At 39.3% G+C, this 20613-nt stretch overlaps 2 protein-coding genes and 1 long non-coding RNA gene across 5 annotated transcripts in view; 1 reads left to right on the top strand and 2 right to left on the bottom strand.

Annotated features, from left to right (window-relative positions):
* The window catches only part of LOC115267583 (acetylcholinesterase), a 28986-nt gene extending 19565 nt beyond the window's left edge, over positions 1 to 9421 (top strand). For 2 of the 3 annotated variants that reach the window (XM_062852521.1, XM_062852520.1), the window contains exons 2-5: positions 1 to 91; positions 167 to 1004; positions 8270 to 8738; positions 8800 to 9421. In XM_062852521.1, coding sequence (XP_062708505.1) covers positions 230 to 1004; positions 8270 to 8738; positions 8800 to 9223 — 1668 coding nt within the window. In that variant the 5' untranslated portion in view covers positions 1 to 91; positions 167 to 229 and the 3' untranslated portion in view covers positions 9224 to 9421. Of the gene's footprint in view, positions 1005 to 8269; positions 8739 to 8799 lie in introns of all 3 variants that reach the window. The other variant, XM_029874696.2, reaches the window with a different exon arrangement.
* Positions 1 to 20613, bottom strand: part of LOC109398012 (uncharacterized) — a 40136-nt gene that overhangs the window by 8831 nt on the left and 10692 nt on the right. The window contains exons 4-6 of the mRNA XM_062848363.1: positions 14798 to 14979; positions 12946 to 14732; positions 11503 to 12477 (exon numbers count right to left, since the gene is read on the bottom strand). Of these exons, the coding sequence (XP_062704347.1) occupies positions 11503 to 12477; positions 12946 to 14732; positions 14798 to 14979 (2944 nt within the window). The remainder of the gene's footprint in view (positions 1 to 11502; positions 12478 to 12945; positions 14733 to 14797; positions 14980 to 20613) is intronic.
* Positions 14793 to 15608, bottom strand: LOC134288253 (uncharacterized). Its single transcript, XR_009997846.1, has 3 exons — positions 15426 to 15608; positions 15146 to 15349; positions 14793 to 15088 (listed from the first exon to the last, which is right to left on the bottom strand). It is a non-coding gene; the product is annotated as an uncharacterized LOC134288253 (long non-coding RNA).

Raw genomic sequence — 20613 nt, 5'->3', positions numbered from 1 at the left:
GCCAGAGCGTCCAACAGCATGCAGCGGCGTGGTGGATAGACGAAACAAATGGAAACGATTGTGGTTGGAGATTGTGAAACCAGATAATGTAGTACGTACCTATATGTGACTTTATCTCGTTCGAATGATAATGCCGTAGTTCATGAATGAGAGCAACTCTTTCCAGTCGAAGTTTAGTGGCGGTCGTTGTAATTAGTGGTGCAGATTTGTTTTGGAGACAGCGATAGTGATGTCGGAGAAAAGGCCAATAGTTCTAATCCGACCTGGAAAGGTCGCCGGATTGAAGGGGACGTTACCAAACGGTGAAAAATGGTACCGTTACAAAGGTATACCATACGCGGAGCCGCCCGTTGGAAGTCTACGGTTTCAACCACCCGTACCGTTAGAAACATTCGGAGGTCAAGTTTTGGATTGTAGCATCGAGCGCAACGTAAGCTTGAGTTACAGTTATATGCCACCAGACGTTGTTGCTTCGGAAGATTGCTTATACTTGAACGTGTACACGCCGATCGGCCCCAAGGTCGGCCCTATCACATCAATCAAAGATAAGTTGCCGGTTATGGTTTGGATTCACGGAGGTGCTTTTTGTACCGGGAGTGGCGATTCCGCACTGTACAATCCAGAATATTTGGTGCAAGAAGGTGTTGTAGTGGTGACCTTCAACTATCGTCTGGGACCCCTTGGATTTCTTTGCCTTCCTTCGTTCGGTATTTTCGGCAATATGGGCCTTAAAGATCAACTATTGGTGCTGAAATGGGTGCATCACAATATTGCAGCGTTTGGTGGAGACAAAAATAATGTAACCCTGTTTGGAATGAGTGCTGGCGGTGCCTCCGTACATTTACATTCCTTAAGTGATGAATCTACTAGGTATTTCCAGAAAGCCATTTGCCAATCTGGTGTTGCCACAAGCTGTAGGATGTTGCAGAAGGATGCGGAAGTAAAGGCTCGACGGTTAGCTCAACACATTGGATGCCGAGGGAACACCGATCAAGAGATTTATGGTAAGTTATATTTTTAAGGTTTTACCAAACCAAGCAATGTTTTCAATATATTGAAACAGTAATTTATACAGATAGAGATAGCAATTATTATTTTACTTTCTATGGAAATAGGGTAAAAGCTCCCTTAGTGGAGGTGGTGCCAATTTAGCACTATTTCGAACACAAAGCTAGCAAATGACATCATAACTAATTAATAACATTAATTCAGTTTTGTGTTCAGGATTTGCCGAAAAACCTATTTTAAACAATTATTTTCCTTAAATTTGTTGCTCCTTTGCACCTATAGTGGTGGTAGTGTTCCTATAGTGGTGGGTCCCATAAGAATTCATTGGGATGCGCCACTATAGGAACCAATGTTAAATTTTACCTCCATAATAGGAACCGTGTACCTATAGTTGGTGCAAGTGATTTATTAGCAAAAACTGAAATAAACAATGGTTTTTCAATTTTTCCTAGCAAATTTAAGTGAAAAACTACCGATTAACGTTTTCAGACTTTTTATTTTATGGTATTATCAATTTTATTCAATTATTTTTCTACAAGGAGCTACTAATAGCACCACTATTGGTACATTTACCCTAATAACATTTGTGTGAAATTGTATAATCACATTACGTTTTTAATTACACTAGTTTACAGCATTTTTGAACTCTGTAAGCTGACGATCGTTTTTGGTGTAGAATCATGCCCTGAGTTCGAAAACGCGTGTGATGGGACTGGACTAATTGCGATGGCGGGTAGATATCACTGATATGCCATCTTCAAAATTCGTTTAAAAATCAAAATGAACACTTAAAGTGATGAAATTTGAATAGGTATGTACTATAGAATAACAAGTTTTGAATGTTAGTCATTAAACATTTTGAGTTTTTGCGGGTCAGTATCAAGTCATTGCCGGTCACTATCGTTTTGATATTGATCGGCCTACAGTGATAGTGTGTAGCAAAATGGTGCAAAATCAGTAGTCAACTGACATGACTGATATTTCTCAGCTCTGGGCCTGACTGTTTGCGATAATTGGCGGGACATCATGTTACTGTGTATCGTTCTCAAAGTCCTCTGCAAAGTGATCCTTAACCGGATACAGGAGAAGATTGACGCAACTCTCCGACGGCCGCAAGCAGGATTCCGTGCCGGACGATCCTGTGTGGACCATATTGTCCTGCTCCGTATCATTCTGGAGCAAATCACTGAATTCCAAGAGTCTCTCTACCTGGATGTTAAGAGTGTACTTCTGAATAGCGGAACAAAACGCTTGAGAAAATTGCTGGCAATTGAAAAATTACAGATGCTTCCACCCGAGAATTCACCCAAAAATCTATGCTTAAAATAAAAGAGGATATATTGTACCATTTGGGCAGGTGTACCTATTTTGGGCACTTGCCGCTATAACTAAGTCAATTTCAAACCAATTGATAGATACTGTACGTGCCTAACTCTATACAAAATTTCAAGTCAATCGGTTTGAAATTGACTTAGTTATAGCAGCAAGTGCCCATAATAGGTACACCTGCCCAAATGGTACAATACCCTAACCCAAGTAACAAAATTAATTTAATAATGCTTTTGAAGTATTCTTCAACACCTGTGCTTTAAAACCATGCATAAACCAAATTGCTCTGCAAAACGACATCAACTCAACCATAAACCCGTCATAAGACCAAAGAGGCCCATCCTAAGATGCTCTTGGAGAGTTGTTTTTAAATTTCTCTTAAAACTTGTTGTACTTCCCAAGTTGTCCTCAAGGCGAATTGTTCTCTTCTTGTAGAATTCTTCAAGTGCACGATAAAATGATAATAAATTTGTCATTGTTGTTGCTGACGCAGCTTTTAGGTCGACAGAAAAGTTTGATGAAATAAATTGAAAAAAAAAAACACAATGGAAATGACACAGTATTGTAATTGGGATTAATTTATTACACAAATTGGAAATATTTCCGTGGTGTAACAAGGATGCCAAATGCCAAGCAAAATTCATCGTATATATGTTGCAAGATACCTCCAAAAATTGCAACGCGCTTCCATTATAATGCACTAATAAAATATTTAAACATATTATTCCTGGTCATGAGAACATTGTTCATGAGTTTTCTCAACATGGCTTCCACTGACATCTAGGCCGGTAGTCGGTCCATTATCGATGGTTTTAATCAACATCACCATAAGATCGTCTTAAACTGCTTTCAACTCATGCCAGAGCTAAAAGCATAACTCAAGAATACTAGGATTTATAACGTTCTCAATGCAGCCTGGTTGGCCTCCATCAAGAACGTCTTAAATTTATTTCATCTTAAGCAAGGGTAAGAAGTTTTTCTCAAGAGTACTCAGGTTTATAACGTTCTTGATGTAGGTTTATGCAAACTCCGCCGAGAACGTAATAAGTCATGTACGCCAAATAGTAAACAAACAATAAATTATCGAAACCGCGGTGGATTTTGAGAATCTCGTCCGATTAATTTTATCATCAGCCCGGTACCGCTGCCAACCAGGCAGACTTTTTTCGATAACAGTCCTTGATGTGGTACAGTGCCTCATTCCTCCGGTCAGCATTTCCAACAGGTAAGTAGTAGCGTGGTTCAAAAATCGGTTTTGCTCCACATCGCTTATTAGATTCCTATCCAGATGATATGCCTTCTCCCAAAATTTGAGCTCATTTGGTTGAAAATTGAGACTGCACAAGCCCTTCAAAGTTTGTATGGGAATTACTATGGGAAAACGATGTTTTTCATTCAATCCACCGTAGCATTACCCCAAGTGCCCTAGTGGGTTAGTCGACCCTTGGTAATCCTAGGCTACTCTATCAGCTACAACTTTGCCGAAGACCGCATTCAAATCGGACGCCTAATTAATTAGTTATCGATTTGTATCCAACTGGGCAAACTTTAACAGTGATCCTCCAGCTTCCCAGCAGGCAACATTGCTGCATATGGCGCCAAAGATAGCACACTGAAATCATGGCTACTATGTTTCACTGCAAAATGCAGTGATGCCCACCGAATAGTTTAACCATCATGAGTAAAGATTTAGATTCTGGTTAAAAATCGGTTACTAATTAATGAGGCGTTCGAGTTGAATGCGGTCTTCGGCAAAGTTGTAGCTGATAGAGTAGCCTAGGATTACCAAGGGTCGACTAACCCACTAGGGCACTTGGGGAAATGCTACGGTGGATTGAATGAAAAACATCGTTTTCCCATAGTAATTCCCATACAAACTTTGAAGGGCTTGTGCAGTCTCAATTTTCAACCAAATGAGCTTAAATTTTGGGAGAAGGCATATCATCTGGATATGAATCGAATAAGCGGTGTGAAGCAAAAACGATTTTTTGAACCACGCTAGTAAGTAGTTGTTGATTTTAAAGATCGATGATTGGAACCCGAATTGCACGAGAATCGACGTCCTGAATGACCAAACCCACCTCATTTCGGATGCTGCAACCGGAAGAACTTGGCACAGCACCGCACTGCGTCGCGGTTGGGTTTCCGGGTAGGTGTTCTTGATTGGAAGCAATAATGGAACGATGAAAATCTAAATCTGATGCTTGAGTTTTTTATTGTATTTTTCATGTACAAACCTGTTCTTATGCGAGAACAGTTGTCTTGATCAAGAACGGATGATTGAAGTTAACTGCAAGAGCCTTATAAAACTGAAAACAAGTTCAACAGTTTTTGTTGTGTTTATGGTTTTATGAACTGAACCTCAAGTATTCTTGGAGGTGTTTTTAAAACCACATATTGACGAAGAATAGTTGTGCTCAGCTGAAACTCCGATAAGATCAACTAGAATAAGCAATGTTCCGATAAAACTATCATAAAAACAAATAAAGCCAAATAGAATAAATATTGTAACTTGGGTAACTGACCTAATATTCCCAAGTAACACAACATGTCTCATAGAAATTATTTCGACTCCAATATGACCAGTTACAATGTTTTGGTTTGAAACAATAAAACCGATTTGCAGACTGCTATACGACTGAAAAAGCGCAGAAGGTGGAGCCAGCGCAACATCTTTGTGGTGTCATATTCATGTTCTATATGAATCTGAGCATACTTAATTAGGTATCTTAGTATGTTTTTCATTACATGTTTTCAACAAATTCTAGAAAACAGTGCCTTGGCAATCAAGATGTTTTATTGCTGTAAATAATAAAGTTTCAAAATGTCAATAATAAAAATCGACATGCATCAATAATTCTACCAAGCCACTTTAACGCCTAATTGCCATACTGTGATCATTAATTTTAATGCTAATCATTTTTTACGGTGAAATAGACTATTGTATCCCGATAAAATTAATGCGCCTTTTAAATCAGTATTTTTGAAGAATTTTGCTTCAAAATAAATAAATAATATTCATCTTATTTTAACACAAAAACTCAAACATGCTTTATTTTTCTCACGAATTTGTCAAGTTTACGTATGTCTAACGTATCACAAATTATTGAAACATAATAGAATATTTGATGAATATTTAATTATTTAGAAATAAAATGAAATGGCACTCTGTGACATGGTATGATACATGTTTTGAGATATGATTCAAAATTGGCTTGATATTGTGTTTGTGGGTAATTTTTTGTGGTTGTTTTTGATTCTCATCTTTGGTTTGGTATTTGAACGGTTTTATATCTGTCACGATTTAAAAGACAACAAATATCAAGTATCAAATAATTATCACAGTGGATACATTGAAGCGGCTCAAATAGCATTATGCTTGGTAAAATCGGCCCTTATAGATAATTATATATGCTGTGGTATCATATACTCCTGTCATTTTTATATAGGTATTCATAGCTAAGATTCTGTTAAGAGTATTTTTTACGTAGGAAATAAAAATCGATTCCACATTTCTATGATCGGTAGTGTAGCATGTCCTTGTTAAAAAATGAATTAGGTTTATGTTACACATGTTTTCTATCATACTGCAGAAAACCAAAATTCGACAAATTATAAACATACGAAACATACTATGTTTTGTCTAAACATGATTGAAAACAAGTCTTAAACAAGAAACTGAAACTGTTACTCTAATATGACATATAGAACATACTGAGCATGTATGGTAACAAACAAAGTGAACATTACCAACATAATGGAAAACAACATGCAATGTTTGTTTGAGAAAACAAAATATATTCTTTAATAAGACTTCTAAATAGAAGATCACTGTGTATAAGTTTTAGGTATCATGAAAACGACATATCCATGACATAATATGTTTCGAGAAACTTCATAACAACTGCTGTAGGACAAAGTAAATATTTTGCTATTTCGGATTATGTTTTCGGTGTTACTTGGGTTGTGTCGCTTGTTGACCGTTGGGCATTTTTTTTCTATCGTACAAATAGGAAGCAATCAGTGAAGTACTAGATTGAAAGTAGTGAGCTGGATTTTTGTATGGTGAGATGATCCATTCTCCGTTTCTGCAATGAAATGGTGTAAACAGCGTGGGTTATATGATTTCTTGCCAAATTTGATGCTGTTTGAGCAAAACATTGGGTAACTGTGTTGTTGAAGTTGCATGAAATAAATAATACAACAACACAGCTACCCAAAGTTTTGCTCAAACAGCATCAAATCAAGCAAGAAATCATATAACCCACGCTGTTTACACCATTTCATTGCAGAAACGGAGAATTGATCATCTCACCATACAAAAATCCAGCTCACTACTTTCAATCTAGTACTTCACTGATTGCTTCCTATTGGGCCGAAAGGTCTCAGATTTTCATGAAATTTTTTCCACATGCTGGGCTCATATATAAACAAAAAAAAATTGAGAAAATTCAGGGTCGCATATTTTTCCGGAAAATTCAGGTGGAAATTCCAGGAAAAGATTTGATAAACTTAAGTGATCATGCCCCTGCTTCCAATATCAGTATAACTTGAAAGAACAGCCTATGATTCAAAGAAGGAATAATCTCTAACAAAAATATTCTCAGTTTCATCGCCAACTAATACCTTAATGATAAAACTAGAAAGATTTGCTTATGATTTAAAGAAGGAAATATTTCTGATGATTATATCAACAGCTAGAATGTTATCCAGAGTTTGCCCACGCCTCTAAATCCTTTTGATAATAATTCGGCCAAACGGCATTCGGCCAAATGACTCTTTCGGCCAAATGGCGTTCGGCCAAACGATATTCGGCCAAACGGCATTCGGCCAAATGGCCGGACACCGGAAATTCTTTGTTTTCTTCTGACACCACTTACATTGAAAAATTATAACTCAAGAACGAAGCATCATAGAAACAAAGTTTTTTTAAGAAATGAAAGCAAATTTTCTCAGAAATAAAAAAAAAAATATGAAAGGAAAAAGTTTTCTACAAAATTTTCCACCGTTGAGGAAATTCATTAAGAAAAGCCGGAAAAACTATGCCCGAACTCGCGGGAAACTTTCAAAAAAATATATTTGAGAATGTAGTTTCATAAGCTTTGATGGCTGAAATTTTTGGAATGCACTTCACAGTAAAACCGCTCAGCACTAAAATGTGTAAGCCCTACTCATAAGTGCATAATTTCCAGACCACACAAAAATGTGTTACAGTTACACATTCTCAAAAACAGCTCGTACACTCGTCCATCTAGATACGAAATGTCGATATTTTTTTTTGTTTTCCAAGGTCACTAGTAAACCTAGCTAGATTGCTGTACAATTTTTTTTGCGAATTTAACGACTTTGCGGACACAGGAGCTGATATTGTGAATGTGCAAGGTTTACACATTTTTGGTGTAGTCTGGAAATTATGCACTTTAGTGCTGAGCGGCGTTAGCGTGTTGTTTCTCGTTCTTGAGTTATGGCCAAGTATGTGAAAAATGACCATATAATATATGCGTACATGGTGGAACATTTGTTTTCATTTTCATCAAAAAACTTTGTTTCCATGATGCTTCGTTCTTGAGTTATGATTTTTCAAAATAAGTAGTGTCAGGGGAAAACAGAATTTCCACCTGAGTTTTCCGGGAAAATAAGCGACCCTGAATTTTTCTCAATTTTTTTTGTTCCATGTATCCATGAGCCCTGCCTGTGGAAAAAGTTTCATGAAAATCTGGGACCCTTCGGCCCAATCCCGTACGGTAATAAAAAAATGCCCCGTTATCAAGAACCATCACATATCATCCCAATTCATGCCTTTTAGTCCGACCATGATAGTCTATTTTGTTACATTGTGACCGTCTTTCTCTGGAAAACACAAATCAAGTTTTTCAAAAGCTGTTGGATGTTTGAAACTACTTATCAATATGCTGTTTTTTTTAATTTTCAGAATTTCTTCACTACATGCCTGCGGAAGTCATCTCCTCCAAGCAAATGGGTGCCTTGATTGAACATGAACAAACACTTGACGTGTTCTATCCGTTTACGCCAGTCATAGAGGTACCTGAATCTGATCAACCATTCCTAACCGAAAATGTATTGAATCTCATAGAGAAACCAAACCGAAACTCAATTCCCACTATATTTGGAGTCAACAGCGAAGAGCTGTCCTACAAAGCCAATTCTCGCCTGAAAAACATTGATCTGTACAAATGTGAACCTCAACGATTTCTTCCGGATTCGTTGGACTTGCCGGAGGAATTAGTGAAACCAGTTGCTGACAAAGTTCTGAAGTTCTACACAGGCCACGATGAACCCACTACTGAAACGGTTCACGAATTGACTCGGATAATGTCCGATAATTATTATGTTATGCCAACGTTCTTGACTTTGGAGCTACAGCGAAAATATCAACCATCGTAAGCATAACTTAATTAAATTGTAATGCCATAAATAAAAAAAAAACTTTTATTTTTCTAGCACTCCTGTCTATTTCTACCAATTTGCGATGGAAGATGACCTGAACAAATACCGACGGTTTTGGAACGTTCCCGACAATATACGGGGAGCATGTCATGGCGATGAGCTGTATTATCTGTTCAGTTCCTCCTACTTCTACACTAGGGCGGTGAAACAAGGCAGCAGGGCCGATCGGATGCGTGCGAAGATGTGCAAGCTGTGGACCAATTTCGCAAAAACTGGCAATCCATCGTCAACTGAGATGGAGTTTTCGTGGGAGCCATATGAATCATCACATGATTGCAACGATAATGTGAGGGTCAACTGTTTACAGTTAGATGAGAACGTTGGAATGGTGGAAAATCCATTCCGGGAGAGGTTGAATTTTTGGAAGAATCTCTATCAGAAGTACAACGGATCATTCCTACAACCAAAGCTGCTGTAAGATAGTGTTTCAATTTTTTTGAACTGTAAATAGTGGTTTTATTTAAACCGAATATACGACATTGCTTATATATGAATGCGAACATGTATATTCGTGAAATTGTTATATTTATGTGATAATTAATATTTCTCCTCAATCATCGGTATCATTATATCGCTTTAGTAGAGAGGCTTTTATATATAAAGATTGTGGTTACAATGTGTATGTGTTTTAGTTTTGTCAAAGAAATATTCCCTTCCTGTCACAGAAAGAGTATGGGACATCGACAACATACTTACATATTTGCTGGTAAGTAGTATGGTTAACAAAGTGAGTTTGTTTATTATTCTTCAATAACGACCCAAGCAACACACACGATCACAGAATAGTCAATGTAAAGCAGGTAATGTTTGCGCAGTAAATCACTGTGACTTCTCGGCAACCTTTACATGGGCTGCCGTTACTGTTTTATAACCATGTGTTGCTTGGGAAGATTTCGAACGTGGGGTTAGTACATTTCGAGACCCACGACTCTACCCACATTTTTTTTAAGTTTGACGAAAATAGCACTCGATCTTAGGTCCACGGAGTTACAGGTATTAGTTCTAACTAACCATGGGGTAGGCCACTCATTAGTATTGGCGTATTGGCCGAACTATCTCATTAATATCGATCAATATTATATTAATTCAGTAATATCCGTGATGCACATCAAGGTGGCTGTGATTGTTTTATACACAAAGACAACTGACATAATAAAGACATTTGGGCGAACAGCCCAAAATTAAGCTAGCGGAGGTATCTAATTGATTTATCTTGGTTTGTCTAATGATTCTGGCACTAGAGTTTTTCTTACTTCTTGTTTTGCACCAATCAGCAATCATTGACCAATCCAAATTCCTATGTGGTAGTGGTTTGTGTTCAGATTTCCCGTGTTAATCTATCTGTAAGAACTTTGTAAACATCTTTTGTTCTCACGTATATGGATAGGCTTGCAGTAGGTTTCGTGAGACTTTTTTTTGGACAACTCAATTTAGTGAGTCATCATTACTAAAACAACGAAGCAAGAATATCCTTACCATCAGCGACCATCCATAAACTACACTTAAAAAAATCCGCACATATTTATTGGCAAAAATCCATTTCACTCCATTATTACAATCTATATGCGCGCACATAAACGTTCTCCACGCAAGGTTGCACATAAAATCTAATAGTCGGATGGAAAATATGTGCAGCGGCATTTATATTCTAAATGCGTAATTTAAATTTATGTGTGATGCATTTTTTTTTCGAGTGCAAAGCTTGATAGCAGAATTCTATGTGTGGGCACATGGAAACTAGATGCGGATTTTTCTTAGTGTACGTAGACTGTTATTTAGACGGAGAGGAAGTGTTTTCACCGAAAATAATCAACAACTAAAACTTAAGAGAAGAAGGGGTTCTGATCTAAGTCTACGGCTCATACATATTCCCAAAATTGTTTATGGACAAAAAATTACGCAAGAAAGGTTCGAAATCATTTAGATGCTTCATGTAATGGGCTGCCACAGCAACCCACGATTTGGTTTGTGATACCTTACTTAAATACTGATTTATTTGTATTTTAAATGTCGATTTATTACAGGAAACAATTTACCAAATCTAACCTTCCTTGTTTACGTCCCTCTACTCTCACAGTGTACCTATACGAATATCGTGGTCTAGACCTCTTCTCGCTACTATGGTGCATCCATAAGAGTGTTGTCTATGCTAAGGCACCACATCTCGTTTTCTCTATGAGCTCGCTACTTTATTCCGAGATTACAAAATCCTTGAACCGATCCGGTAGTTTTACTTCCCGGCGCATCCTAGAACGATCAAGATGTTGCGGTTGGTCAAGATTCTTGAACGATGTTGACGGAGACGATTCATCAGTTGTTGGCTCAAGCTGTTCAGTCTCTGATTTGCTGTTTTCTGCTTTGTCGGGGTCCCCAATAACTCGTTTTACATGAGCAACGTTACGTCGATACACTTTGTCCGAAACTTTGTTTCTCACTGTAACACGTGATCCTTCCTTATTCAAGACAAGGAATTCCGTTGGGTTGAAAGTAGGTGTTAGTTTATTACCAGGTAGCAAATTTTTCAAAAGAACTGTGTCCCCTGCTTGTATTCCTGATTCTCTTGCCAGTCGTCGTTGATCCTCACGTTCCTTCCCTTTTTCCTTCAGAACCCGGTCCCTTTCACTAACTTCATCATCTCGAGGCGTAGTTTCAATATCTCCTAGACAGGGAATCTTTGAGCGTATTGTATGACCATACATCATTTCAGTAGGAGTCTTTCCTGTGATGGAGTGTGGTGTAGAATAATACATCATAAGGTAATCCATCAAGTCATTTTTCCAGTCCCGACCTAGCGCATGGCTTATCTGAAGTCTTTTGAGTAGGGATCGATTCTGGCGCTCAACTAAGCCATTTTCTTGAGGCCAGTATGGGGTGGAATAATTCTGACGAATACCATGGTCCTTGCAGTAGGTCTCGAATTTTGCACTAACGAATTGCCGTGCATTGTCCAAAGTGATTGTGGCAGGAAATCCCAAACGTGTGAAAATCTTATGTAGCCTGGTTGTCGTCTCTTCAGCCGTTATCTGCTTCAAAATTTCGACTTCCTTGTAGCGGCTAAAATAGTCGACAATAACCATGAGGTTTTCTCCGGTGGGAAGTGGTCCCATAAAATCAAGAGCTACGTCTACCCACGGCTTTGTTGGTAGCTCTCTTCTTTGCATTGGTTCTGGACGATTCGGTAAACCGACCAATCTGCAGCCTTCACACGCCGTTACGTACTTCGAAATCTCACGGTCCATCCCGGGCCACCAGACACGATCTCTTAATCTTCGTTTCATGACAGTTTCTCCTGGGTGACCTTCATGTGCCAAAATCAGCATTCTGTTTCTCAATGCTCTGGGAACCACGAGTTTGGTTCCACGAACCAGAATATCGCCAGTCAACCCTAATTCCGAATGGAATGGTTCGAACGGTTTAACCTCGGCAGACCATTTTCCAAAACGTACATAATCCTGGACAGCCAAGAGTTCCAAATCGTCTTTAGAAGCCTTTTCCAATTCACTGATATCGATCGCCGCAGATTCCATAATGGGTAACACCAGGAACTGGTTGTCACCATCAAACTCGTGATCTTCTCCGAACTCTGGTAGCCGCGAAAGACTGTCTGCAACATTTTCAGAACCCTTGCGATAACGAACTACAAATGTGTAGGCTTGTAGACGGAGCAACCATCTTTCGATGCGCGCACATGGTCGTGATGTGGAACCAAATATTACTTCTAGCGGTTTATGGTCCGTTTCCAATTCGAATTTCCGCCCAAGAAGGTATACTGAGAACCGCTCGACTGCCCAAACTAAGGCAAGCGCCTCCTTCTCAGTCTGACAGTAACGTTTTTCTGTCGGACTGAGGCTTTTGCTGGCATAACTCACTACTCGAGGGTGGAAATCGTTATTCGGGTCAGAAAACTGTATTAAAACAGCCCCTAGACCAACCGGCGACGCGTCAGCTACTACGCGAGTTCTCAGAGAGCTATCAAAGTAATGCAGCGTTTTGATATCCGTTACCATTTCTTTCAGCTTCCGGAAAGCTTCTTCATGTTCTGATCTCCAATCAAATTTGACTCCAGTATGGGTCAACTGTCTCAGTGGTGCAGAAATCGTAGCTAAATTTGGAAGAAATCGTCCGACTTAGGTTACCAACCCTAAGAAACTCCTTAATTCTTCTGCAGTATGCGGAGCACGGAATGACTTCAAAACGGCCATTTTATCTTCTGTCGGTTTGATGCCATTTTCCGACACGTGGTGACCCAGAAAATCAACCTCTTTTACCTTATAGACACATTTATCGTGATTCAGCAGAATATTTCTCGATTTAAGAGCGTTCATGACCTTCTCCAAAGCTCGGTCATGCTCTTCTTCAGTCTCCCCGAAGATTAGGATGTCGTCGATAAAACTCACAACGTTTTCGCAATCTGCCAAAACCTGTTCCAAAACTTTTTGGAACATTTCCGGCGCGCACGATATACCAAACATTAGCCGTTTGTAACGATACATCCCCTTGTGTGTGATAAACGTTGTGATGTCACGGCACGATTCGTGTAACTCAAGTTGATGGAACGCGTCTTTGATGTCCAACCGGCTGAACACCTTGGCATTTCTGAGCAACGGCAAGAAATCGTCGAATGTTGGCATTAAATGACCCTCGCGTTTGATTGCCAGGTTAGCCCGCCGCATATCTACACACAACCGGAAGTCACCATTATCCTTCACAATAGTCACCAGTGGTGAAACCCATTGACTGTATTCGTTGACCGGTTCAATGATATCTGACGCCTGCAAAGACTCGAGTTCCTGCTCAATTTTGTCTAGAAGTGCCAATGGAGGCCGTCTAGCATGTTGGCACACTGGTGTAACAGTACGGTCGATCGGAATGGTCAACAAAACACCTTTCAATTTGGGGAATGGTCGCTTCTGTTCTAACGCCAAGCGGAAGACTTCCGGAGCATCCGTACTAGGCAAACCCAGAACCAGCACTCCCAAATCCTTAGCTGTGATTCTGCCTAGCAGTGGTTGCGATCCTGCCTCTATCACATAAAACGTTGCTACTTTCTCGATGCGTTTCTCGTTATTCTCGACTCTGATCACCGCTTCAAACACCTGCTTTACGACCAACGGGACGAATGCCTTCCCATATGCTCTTAAGTTTTGATCAGAATTCGATCGTCGATTTTCCACCTTCACACCTTGTTCTTGCATATTCGCCCAAGTCACGTCATCGATTATGTTTTTCTGACAGCCTGAGTCAATCAACATTTGAATGAGTACTCCACCTACGGATACCCACAAGAATGCGTCTCCATCTCCAACGTTAAACACGAAGCATGGAACGCTATCCTCCCCATTACCTTCTTCCAGGTTATCCACGTGCCTAACCGCTTCATACTTCAATCGTTTCCGGCTGGTTTCACCATCATCGAGTCTGTTTTCGAATTTGCGCTTCTGTGCGGGACGGGTAGTACGACAGCATCTAGCAAAATGACCAATTTTCCGGCATAAGTCACACGGCTTGTTTCTCGCCGGACAAATACGATCCATGCCACTGTGTCCGCGGCGGCCACAACGAGAACATTCATACCCAGAATCTCTTTGCACGCTGTGAATCTTGTTGATTTCGCTTGGAACGGATTCGTGAGAAGCATTCGCACCAAACATTCGTCCTGCTTGAAACTTGATGGACTCATGTGTGTTGACAATCTTAGTAACCTCATCCAGAGTTAGATGATCCTTATGCAACAGTTTTTCGCGTAGATCCGGAGGGGACAATTGAATCAGTTTGTCAATGACACTTATCTCCGCGCTCTCTTGTCTCGTATTTCCGAAATTGCACTTGTTCGCTAGTTCCATTGATCGAAGCAGAAATTTATCGAGTGACTCGTCCTTATCCTGGGGCTTCAGCGACCAGAACAAGAAACGCTGGTAAGCTTCATGCTGTTTTGGAGCAAAATACGCATCAAGCTTATCAATTGCGACCTCAAAAGGTCGCCCTCTTCTACATCTGCCCCTGGAATGCTGCTAAAAACCTCCTGGACATCTGGTCCGGCTTTGGCCAGGAATATATGCTTCAATCGCGTCTTATTCGTGATCGCGTTGGCTAGAGCCAGGTACTCGAAATGTCGTTTGTATCGAACCCATTCATCACGGACTTCGTTGGGAGGAATCTGTTTGAACTTGAATGCTGGAATGTCGAACCTGTCCATGACTGGTTAGCCGACTCGTTCAGGGTGTCGGTATTGCCTCGAGTCAGCTTTTCCAGGTTTCCAGTAAGCTGCGATACGCGTTTCCTACTGAAAAATGTTTTCTTCTCAGATTATTTTTTTATGTATATATTATTCATTGTTTACCTTTTCAGTCTCCGGGACCTTAGCGCTGCTCGAAACAGCCGCTTTCCGTTTTCAGTCTTCTCTGACCTTTCCCCGTACTGTGTAATAGCCGCTTCCAGATTACAGTCTATTGACCTGCGCTGCTCGAAACAGCCGCTTCCGTTTAGTTTACAGTCTCTAAGACCTTGCGCTATGCCACAGTACCAGCTTCGTTTCCGATCAATTCTGTAGAACATATTTTCCGATTGTTATTTCCACTACATTTTTCACCCATATCAATCCCAAACAGATTAAAACTTACCTTCGGTAGAACAAAAATCCCTTCCACTGTCGCCAATATGTGATACCTTACTTAAATACTGATTTATTTGTATTTTAAATGTCGATTTATTACAGGAAACAATTTACCAAATCTAACCTTCCTTGTTTACGTCCCTCTACTCTCACAGTGTACCTATACGAATATCGTGGTCTAGACCTCTTCTCGCTACTATGGTGCATCCATAAGAGTGTTGTCTATGCTAAGGCACCACATGGTTCATGATCAAACGTACTTATCAAGATCTCTTTGATTACTATGAGGAACGATAGCTGTAATAGTATACATCCTTGTCTCATTGCCCGGATGGAATTGGCCAAGACACCGCTGGCTGTGCAGTATCCTGCACTACATGAAAATTCACCGTACTGCGACTTTTTCACCAACAAACAATCAAACAAAACAAACACTTTTACACACGCGTAAGAGCTATCAGGATGGCGTAGCACCAACAAGGGTATGTGTGCCATCATTAATCTCACGCTCTCATATTCATCCTATTCGAAAACAAGCGATTACGGCACCAATTGATTCCGATCTTTTTGTTTTCATGGGTGCTCATTTCCAAGAAAAAAATAAAAAATAAGAAACAGGATAAAAATGAAAGCCACATGCTTAATAAGGGAACCACTACCCTAATAGAATCACGAAAAAAATTAGAAAACACAGTTCAAAACACGTTTGCACTCAGCAACGCCTGCTACGCTTTTTTGGTAACCCCACGTCTCCACTAGACAGAAATGTCTTGCCATTTTGCTGCCAGAAAGAGAAAACGTAACAGAAATGATCAACACCGCTGCTTTCCATGCAAACAGCGAGAGAACATTTCTGTCATGACACATCTGTCCAGCAAAATGGCAAGACATTTCTGTCTAGTGGAGACGTCGGGTAATCACGCAAAAACGGCTACGCTCAAAAATGTGTTCGGCCTGCACATTTTTAGTAAACATCCATGCCGCACATGACTGTGTTGGAAACACACATTTTTTTTTTAAATTGCTCGTACGCTCACATGAGGATGTATTTTGCAATAATTTTGACATGGCAACCTCACTGGGTTTATAAACCACCTTCAAATACCGAAAAATAGGGTAAGGGAGGTATTTTGGACCCCTTTAGGAAGTGGATGAACAATTTAGCGAAAAAAGAAAGTTCCCACTTCAAAATATGGATAATTTCAGTAGGCATTAAGTAGAGCAACATGTTTTCTGTCGAAAAAGGCCAAACAGAACTCAAAATTGTTGTAGTAAATACAAGAAATATCAAAACTCCTGAAGGATCTCGGGCTTCTATTTTGGACCACGTGATTTTATTTTGGACCACCATGTGCACATATTTTGGCCCACCAAATTAAACTTCAATTGATTGATGAAATGAAAGCCACCTCAGCAAAAATTTAAACATAGTTAAAACTACGTGAAGTTTACATCTTTTCTATTCATTTTTTGAGGCAGGGACCGTTTAAAAATTACGTAACGGTAAAAAAAGATGAAATTTTGTTGCAATTGTCAGATTTTACGCATTGTAGTATGATATTTCATTTAAAAAAAATGTTACGCAAATCGTGTATTTATTAACTATTGCATGACGTCAGTCACCATGCATAAATTACGTAACGCTTCATAGAAGTGTGAAAGTCTAATGATTTGGCAAAATATAAAAGCGTTCCACACATATTGTCATGAGTGGAAAGGCCACCAAAAATAGAGTAATTTCAATGATACGTAAATTGTTAAACATACATTAGATAACACATTGTCTCAGTCATCAACTGATTGCCGAGAAGGACAACTTTTCTTAACTGGATGACTGAACACCTGAAAATTTCAACATGTCGAAAAGTTGTTAGGACACAAATCGAATCGAAATTTTTAGCTTGGCGAAAAGTTGTTAGAACAAATCGAATCCACAACAATCTCATTGTAAAATAAACGTATAACAACCCAGATCACGGAAGGTCCCAACTTATTCTATTTATCTGTTTTTAGAGTACATTACATTGGCATGAATATTTTCTCCCTTTAGAAGGAACTGGAGAGATGGATCTGACAGGTGGTCCAAAATATGTCCACATCTGATTATGTTGAACATATTTTGGTCATACCTCAAACCACCATTTTAGTAAATATTATCACTCCACCGAGGTTAAGAACAGTTTATTTTGAGTTCCTACAAGGCCCTAACTACATTCTCTTGAAATAAATATTTATTTGTAAAATTTAATGCCTCTTCGAAGCCGACTACAAATTTGACACCTTCTCTGTTTTTGGTGCTTTTCCGTGCGTTTTATTGGAAGTGAAAACATTTTCTCTATTTTTGGTACTGAACAGCATATTTAACTGACATCCAAAATAAAGGTCATCACATAGTAGAATACTTTTCGTGTTCCAATAAAAATTTACCAAGATTTAGTAGAGATTATGCGATAAATGTCATAAAACTCCCTAGGTGGGCCAAAATACCTGCCCGGTCCAAAATACCTCCACTTATTGATATTTTGCAAAAATGTGAGCGTACGAGCAATTTAAAAAAAATGTGTGTTTCCAACACAGTCCTTGTGCGGCATGGGCGTTACTCAAAAATGAGAGCTTTTATTTTAGAGAGATGGGTGGTTGGTGAGGTTTACTTCTTCTTCTTCTTTATGGCTCTAGTTATTATTATATTTTATTAAAGACACTTTACCAATAAAGTTGGCATTCGTGTCCATTTATGGCTCTAGGTTCGCATTGGACCTGTTCGCGAACATACGCTTCAAATCAAGGTTTTTATATATTGTAAGGTTGAGCATGACGTTTAGTTTGTGGAGAAAAGCAGAGGAAGCGAAATTTCAAAAGAATTTGAGGAGGCGGGGGATTTGTTTTCAGAATTTCTCATGGTGAAAAAATAATGGCCGCTCAGCTAGTTTTGACATCTAAGACTACCTTAGAATATGTAAATACCTTGCTCCAAATGACGGCAGCAGCATGGTAAGCTGCGCGACCACCAACCATTGCATCGGAACCATCATCGATCATCATGACGAAGCACGCGCACTCACTCGAGCCGACGAAACATCAGCGAGCAGCAGCAAGAGAGTGAGTGCCGTGAGATCCTGCCGTGAGTGCAGCAGCGAATCGCACCGCCGCAACCGTCACCATCGTCATCATCGACTCTCGTCGTCGTCGCCCTGCAGGTAGCGTGATGATGGTTTGTCCCACACGCGTCGCATGGGTTCTACGCGCGCGTAGAATATTCCACGTGGTTCTGGAATACCATATTTTTGGGTATAAATTTGCGACCCGTTCCCAGTAGCGAGTCAGTTCAATTTTGAAAGTGCAAAAGTGATAAGCGTTCGCGTGGCTTAAACAACGCGAAGTGAAACTAGTCAAATAGAATTAGAGTGTAAATAGCAGCAGTTAGGGAAAATAAAGTAGTGTAGTGAAAGTGAAAGTAATCCAGTGTTAAGTCTCTTCCAATCCGAAACCCGTTCTCTTATGCCATGCTATACCTCGTGCCATACAGTCCAGTGCTAAGCCTAACCTCTTTTGTGTTCATTGCCGAACAGGAACTATACTGCCCATAACTGCATTTTTGTAACATTTGTAGTTTTTGTCAATATTGAGTTAATACCGGAGATCATTTCTTATTTTTTGAAGGGTAAAGATCGCCATATCATTCGGTGTTGGGTAGACCACGTTGTCCGCGTCGTTTTTATTCGAGCCGAGTGTCGTAATGTTGCGGGTGTTTTTTTTTACGGATTGACAACTTTTTGTACTCGTTTTACGCGATCTCGTTTTATTTTTTTTAGAAAAATTGATATGTTTTCTGTTGTTGTTTAACGCGGTTTTTTGTTTATTTATTTTTCTTTTCTTTTATTTTGTAATTTTTCGAGTCGCCAATTTTTTTCCTCGCGTTTTAAACATTTATTGCAAAGTTCCGATGACCCTGGAGGGATCGGTTCTGCTTGTACCTCGCACTGAGCCGAAACATACTTATTCATACTTATTTATACAACAAATAGAAAAAATATCTTTTGATTTTATTTTCGTTCAACTCGTTTTACGTGATTTTTTTAAATAAATTTAGATATATTTTCGCTGTTTTCGCGTTTTTTTTTCTATGTAAATTGAGTTTTTTTTCTCGGATCGCCAACTTTTTTTTTCACGCGTTTCATACATTTATTGTAATGTTCTGATGACCCTGGAGGGATCGGTTCTGCTTGGGCCTCTCACTGAGCAGAAACATAATTATTTAAACAATAAATTAAAAAAATCTCTTTTGAATGCCGGCTTTCAAAAGATTAATTTTTAACCAAGTAAACAACCAATTTCGTGGGTCCATCGCCAGCTTTTCAGGCGAATTCTTGACCTACATAATACATCTCCCAACCACCCACTCCGTAGTACTTTTGGGAGTGTCACTGAGTCGGAGGCCTCTTAAATAAGTGCTACATCAACAACTCCTTCCCCTATCTCAAGTTACGTTAAAGATGGGCGTGGCCGGGAATGACATTTGTGCTTTTGGTATTCCTACAAAAGATTGGAGCGAAGTTAACTCCCCAGCCTTGTTCCGAAAAGCAATCCGAGCAAAATTAGCAAAAGGTACATGAATGTTGTTAGTATCCAATCTACGAAGTATACCGTAACTACGCTAACGCTATATTGAGTTAATACCGGAGATCATCTTCAAATCATCAGTACTTTCATCCACCTAAATAAGCTTGACAAGTTTGTTCTACAAAATGTAAAATAAACCAAGTCGTTTTGTCCCATTATCAAATATACATGAATGTAACCGCATAACAGTCACACTGGGAATATACACACTGGTCTCATAGCGTAGCGCCAATCATATTTATGTCTAAATATTTTTTCAACTATTCGCCCAGCAAGAGCTGTAGAAGATTTCATTGCAAAAGGATTCATTTTAATTTTTTAGCAAGTTTTTGAAATTTCGATCCTTTCCCATACTAACGCAAATTGCAAACTTTGAGCTCCATTTTCTCCATGCCTACTTCTGTCGAATGTGACTGTTATGCAGTTATGGGCAGTAAGGCCTGCCTCTCTTCTACTTAGTGTTCTTTGAGCACTTCCATAGTTACTAATTGAAGGGCTTTCTTTGCCTGCCATAACATGAAATTTACATTGTGTGGCAAGTACAATGATTTTAGAGAAAATTTACCTGACTGGAA

Source organism: Aedes albopictus, chromosome 2, assembly GCF_035046485.1.
Source record: "Aedes albopictus strain Foshan chromosome 2, AalbF5, whole genome shotgun sequence".
Classification (NCBI taxonomy): Eukaryota; Metazoa; Arthropoda; class Insecta; order Diptera; family Culicidae; genus Aedes; species Aedes albopictus.
This window is presented reverse-complemented; position numbering and strand designations above follow the sequence as displayed.